This window comes from Conger conger, chromosome 11 (genome assembly GCF_963514075.1).
Source record: "Conger conger chromosome 11, fConCon1.1, whole genome shotgun sequence".
NCBI lineage: Eukaryota > Metazoa > Chordata > Actinopteri > Anguilliformes > Congridae > Conger > Conger conger.
The window spans coordinates 50,876,575-50,881,574 of record NC_083770.1 but is presented as its reverse complement, the minus strand read 5'-3'; the positions used below and the strand labels follow the sequence as shown (position 1 = coordinate 50,881,574).

At 56.6% G+C, this 5,000-nt stretch overlaps 1 protein-coding gene and 1 long non-coding RNA gene across 2 annotated transcripts in view; both read right to left on the bottom strand.

Moving 5' to 3' along the window:
* Positions 1-1,545: 1,545 nt before the first annotated feature.
* Positions 1,546-1,851, bottom strand: LOC133141273 (uncharacterized). The gene is made up of 2 exons (XR_009710064.1): positions 1,784-1,851; positions 1,546-1,693 (listed from the first exon to the last, which is right to left on the bottom strand). It is a non-coding gene; the product is annotated as an uncharacterized LOC133141273 (long non-coding RNA).
* Positions 1,852-1,976: 125 nt separating this feature from the next.
* The window catches only part of aacs (acetoacetyl-CoA synthetase), a 49,446-nt gene continuing 46,422 nt past the window's right edge, over positions 1,977-5,000 (bottom strand). Inside the window, exons 15-18 of the mRNA XM_061261768.1 lie at positions 4,103-4,172; positions 3,560-3,618; positions 3,240-3,442; positions 1,977-2,568 (exon numbers count right to left, since the gene is read on the bottom strand). Coding sequence (XP_061117752.1) covers positions 2,431-2,568; positions 3,240-3,442; positions 3,560-3,618; positions 4,103-4,172 — 470 coding nt within the window. The 3' untranslated portion in view covers positions 1,977-2,430. The remainder of the gene's footprint in view (positions 2,569-3,239; positions 3,443-3,559; positions 3,619-4,102; positions 4,173-5,000) is intronic.

The window sequence follows — 5,000 nt, the reverse complement described above, 5'->3', positions numbered from 1 at the left end:
AGCCCCTGCTGTACAGCCAATGGTCCACCTCAGATACGGAAAGGCCCAATGACTGATGGCTGGAATAAGACCCATCAGTACGTAACGGTCACACTGCGAGCGGCTCTGGCGACTCGTGCAGCGTGGCAGGGCGGGGCAGCGGACCAGTGGAGGGGCGGAGTCATGCATGCCTGCATAGCCCCGCCCCCCGCATTACAGACAGCCCCCCCCCGTGGTTCAGACAGACAGCCCCCCCCCCCCCCCCCGTGGTTCAGACAGACGCCCCCCCCGTGTTTCAGACAGACGGCCCCCCCCGTGTTTCAGACAGACGGCCCCCCCCCCGTGTTTCAGACAGACGGCCCCCCCCCCGTGTTTCAGACAGACAGCCCCCCCCCTGTGTTTCAGACAGACAGCCCCCACCCCCAGGTGAACAGCAGAACCCTTATCTGGACAGGGTGAACAGGGTGAACAGGTGAACAGGTGAACAGGGTGAACAGGTGAACAGGGTGCTGACAGGTGAACAGGTGAACAGGGTGAACAGGGTGAACAGGTGAACAGGGTGAACAGGTGAACAGGTGAACAGGGTGAACAGGTGAACAGGGTGCTGACAGGTGAACAGGTGAACAGGGTGAACAGGTGAACAGGGTGAACAGGTGAACAGGGTGCTGACAGGCTGGACCCGGACAGGCAGAATCGCTCTCCCCACACTCGACCCGCCGTCTCCCAGGTTACCGTGTGGCGGGTCCGCTCCCTAAACCCCACTGCTCACACACACCCCACCTGACCGCACTCCCTAAACCCCACTCCTCACACACACCCCACCTGACCGCACTCCCTAAACCCCACTCCTCACACACACCCCACCTGACCGCACTCCCTAAACCCCACTCCTCACACACACCCCACCTGACCGCACTCCCTAAACCCCACTCCTCACACACACCCCACCTGACCGCACTCCCTAAACCCCACTCCTCACACACACCCCACCTGACCGCACTCCCTAAACCCCACTCCTCACACACACCCCACCTGACCGCACTCCCTAAACCCCACTCCTCACACACACACCCCACCTGACCGCACTCCCTAAACCCCACTCCTCACACACACACCCCACCTGACCGCACTCCCTAAACCCCACTCCTCACACACACCCCACCTGACCGCAAAAACACACTGCGCTCCTCAAAGAGACACACACTACTGTACATTAACCTGCAGAGTCACCCTACAGAGAGACACACACTACTGTACATTTAACCTGCAGAGTTACCCTACAGCAGGGGTCACCAACCTTTTTGAAACTGAGAGCTACTTCATGGGTACTGAGTCATACTAAGGGCTACCAGTTTGTTTTGTCACGCACACAATACTGACCACAAAACTAGAGTAGGTCAGAGTTCACCTAAACTTATCTAAACTTCATGTATAATAAACATATTTTTAAGATATTGTCATTTTTTAATCTATATAAATGCAAGTGTGATTTTAAAAAAAATAGCAACAGAATAAAATTAAATTTTAGATGCAGCGCACAAGTGAGTTGTGCTATTTTTAGAACAGGCCTGCGGGCGACTCATGTGGTCCTTGGGGGCGACCTGGTGCCCCCGGGCACCGTGTTGGTGACCCCTGCCCTACAGAGACACACACACTACTGTACATTAACCTGCAGAGTTACCCTACAGAGACACACACACTACTGTACATTAACCTGCAGAGTTACCCTACAGAGACACACACACTACTGTACATTAACCTGCAGAGTCACCCTACAGAGACACACACACTACTGTACATTAACCTGCAGAGCAGGTATCCAGCTCACCTACTCTATAGGGGCAGGTGAGTCACTCTACAGGAGCAGGTACACAGGTGAGTTACTCTACAGGGGCAGGTGAGTTACTATAGAGGGGCAGGTACACAGGTGAGTCACTCTACAGGGGCAGGTACACAGGTGAGTTACTCTACAGGGGCAGGTGAGTTACTCTACAGGGGCAGGTGAGTTACTATACAGGGGCAGGTGAGTCACTCTACAGGGGCAGGTACACAGGTGAGTCACTCTACAGGGGCAGGTACACAGGTGAGTTACTCTACAGGGGCAGGTGAGTTACTATAGAGGGGCAGGTACACAGGTGAGTTACTCTACAGGGGCAGGTGAGTTACTATAGAGGGGCAGGTGAGTCACTCTACAGGGGCAGGTACACAGATTGAACTTTTTATGTTTTACAGATGACACATCCAATCCAAGCCAATCAGGCAGTTTTTTGTGATGTGAATTGAAGAGGAAAATCTCCATCAGAGTGACATGTCGATGAGAAAAAACACAAAAACAATAACAACAATATTAATAATAAAAAAGAAAAATCTGAATGAATATACACATTGTCCTACACCACCCCCGTCACAGTGTCCTTTAACGGGTCCGTCCCAGGAGAACCAGGCCACGGCTCAGAAGTTCTGCAGTTCTGGAAGGTTCTTGTAAAGGTCCAGAGAGTCTGGGTTGGAGAAGGCCCCGCGCTGAGTCACCTCCTTCCCCGCGATCACCTGCTTCACCGCCACCTCCACCTTCTTACCGCTGAGAGTGTACTGCGGGAGAGAGAGACTCAATCAACACACGCGTGTCACAGGAAACCACACCGACCCGGCCTGCCACTCAACCGCCCTGTCCCCGGCAACCTCAGACCTCTTGTGTTCCGTTGCCTTGGTTACAGCACTATGCAGAGAATAAGCCACAGAGAAAGGAGTTCCTTTTACAGCGCTCTTCTGCATCATGTGTTCTACTGCCCCGGCCCTGCTAATGCCCCTGCTATTCTACTGCCTCTCCCCTAGGAGTCTGGGGTGGGGCAGCTTCGTCTCACAGAGATCTCAGTCCTAGAGCTAACAGTGCCCCTGATGTCTGTGCCAGTCTGGAGGGTAATGGGAACGTGGGGGGGGGGGGGGGGAATACCGGAATGTCTGGGGTCTCCAGCAGGAGAGCGGGGACGTGGGGGGGGAATACCGGAATGTCTGGGGTCTCCAGCAGGAGGGCGGGGACGTGGGGGGGGGAATACCGGAATGTCTGGGGTCTCCAGCAGGAGGGCGGGGACGTGGGGGGGGAATACCGGAATGTCTGGGGTCTCCAGCAGGAGGGCGGGGACGTGGGGGGGGGGGAATACCGGAATGTCTGGGGTCTCCAGCAGGAGGGCGGGGACGTGGGGGGGGAATACCGGAATGTCTGGGGTCTCCAGCAGGAGGGCGGGGACGTGGGGGGGGAATACCGGAATGTCTGGGGTCTCCAGCAGGAGGGCGGGGACGTGGCGGGCGGAGAGGCCCAGCCGGATGGCGGCCCGGATCTTCTGCACGAGCTGCGGGAGGAACGCCCAGCCGGGCGCCATCTTCAGGAACAGGATGACCCGCTCCTCCCCGTCAGCGCTGTACTGGGGAACGCATAGGCTGTCGCACACCTCCTCAAACGCCTCCACTGCAGGGGGGGAAGCGTTAAAGGAGCGCACACTTCCACCTCACACAACAAACAAATACAATCAGAGCAGTGTTACAGCTGCAGCCGGGGGCTCTGGGGCACAGACACACATCTCACCGATGTTGTAAATCTCCGAGCTTCCGAAGCGCACGCCGTTGGGATTCAAGGTCCCGTCGCTGGAAGTGATTCAGAGAGAGACAGAGAGACATTAAAGCAGGAACAGAGAACACAGCCCCCTTCCTGCCCCTCTCTTCTCCCTGTGTACTGGAGCATCTGTTAAATAAACACAAATACGCTTCTTAAAGAAAAACAATAGAAGGACAGTTAATTTCAGCAAAATGCATCCAGCATAGTGAGCTCACGTGTTCCTCCTGCACAGAGGGGCAGGGGTCAGCATTAGGGGTTAGGGGGCTAGTGTTTGGGTTTTAGAGGGTTAGGGGTTAGGAGGCTAAAGGCGAGGGGGTTAGAGGGTAAAGGGGTAAGGGATTAGGGATTAGGGGGGTAGGGTGTTATGGTGTTAGGGGGCTGCAGGGTTAAAGGGTTAGGGGGCTAGTGTTAGGAAGCTAGGGTGTTCAAGGGTTAGAGGGTAAAGGGGTTAGGGGGTAAGGGGGTAAGGGGTTAGGGGGTAGGGGTTAGGGGGTTAGTGGCTGTGTTCCTCACCTCCTCCCCAGCATGACGATGCCGCCGGTCTTGGGGTTGATTTTGCAGTAATCACCGTGGGCCCAGACCCCTGCAGGGAGAGAGCAGAACTGCCTCAGGACCAGCCCTGGTGTCACTGTGGGGGGCAGGAGGGGGTCACTGTTACCCCTGCCCCCCTGCAGGGCCGTGTGTGCGCATGTGAAACAGGCCCGTTTCCTGTAAAGCGCTCTGCTCCGTCCGCCTCGCGCCGGGCTGAGTAAACACTGCCGGCCGGAATGAGCCGGAACTCTGCGCATCCCCAGGGCACGGAGCGCGGAGCCGTCAGAGGGGCGGCGTGATGAGAAACCTGCTCCAGAGAGAAATGTGCAGGCACGGCCAGGGAGGGACTCTCCCACTGCTCCACACACACACTCAGGCCAGGGAGGGACTCTCCCACTGCTCCACACACACACTCAGGCCAGGGAGGGACTCTCCCACTGCTCCACACACACACTCAGGCCAGGGAGGGACTCTCCCACTGCTCCACACACACACTCAGGCCAGGGAGGGGACTCTCCCACTGCTCCACACACACACTCAGGCCAGAGAGGGGACTCTCCCACTGCTCCACACACACACACTCAGGCCAGGGAGGGACTCTCCCACTGCTCCACACACACACACTCAGGCCAGGGAGGGGACTCTCCCACTGCTCCACACACACACACACACACACACACATGCGCACACGCGCACACACACACACACACACACACACACACACACACACACTCACTCACACACGCACGCACACACACACACTCACACTCACACACTCACACACTCACACACTCACACACTCACACACACACACACACTCACACTCACACACTCACACACTCACACACTCACACTCACACACACACACTCACACTCACAC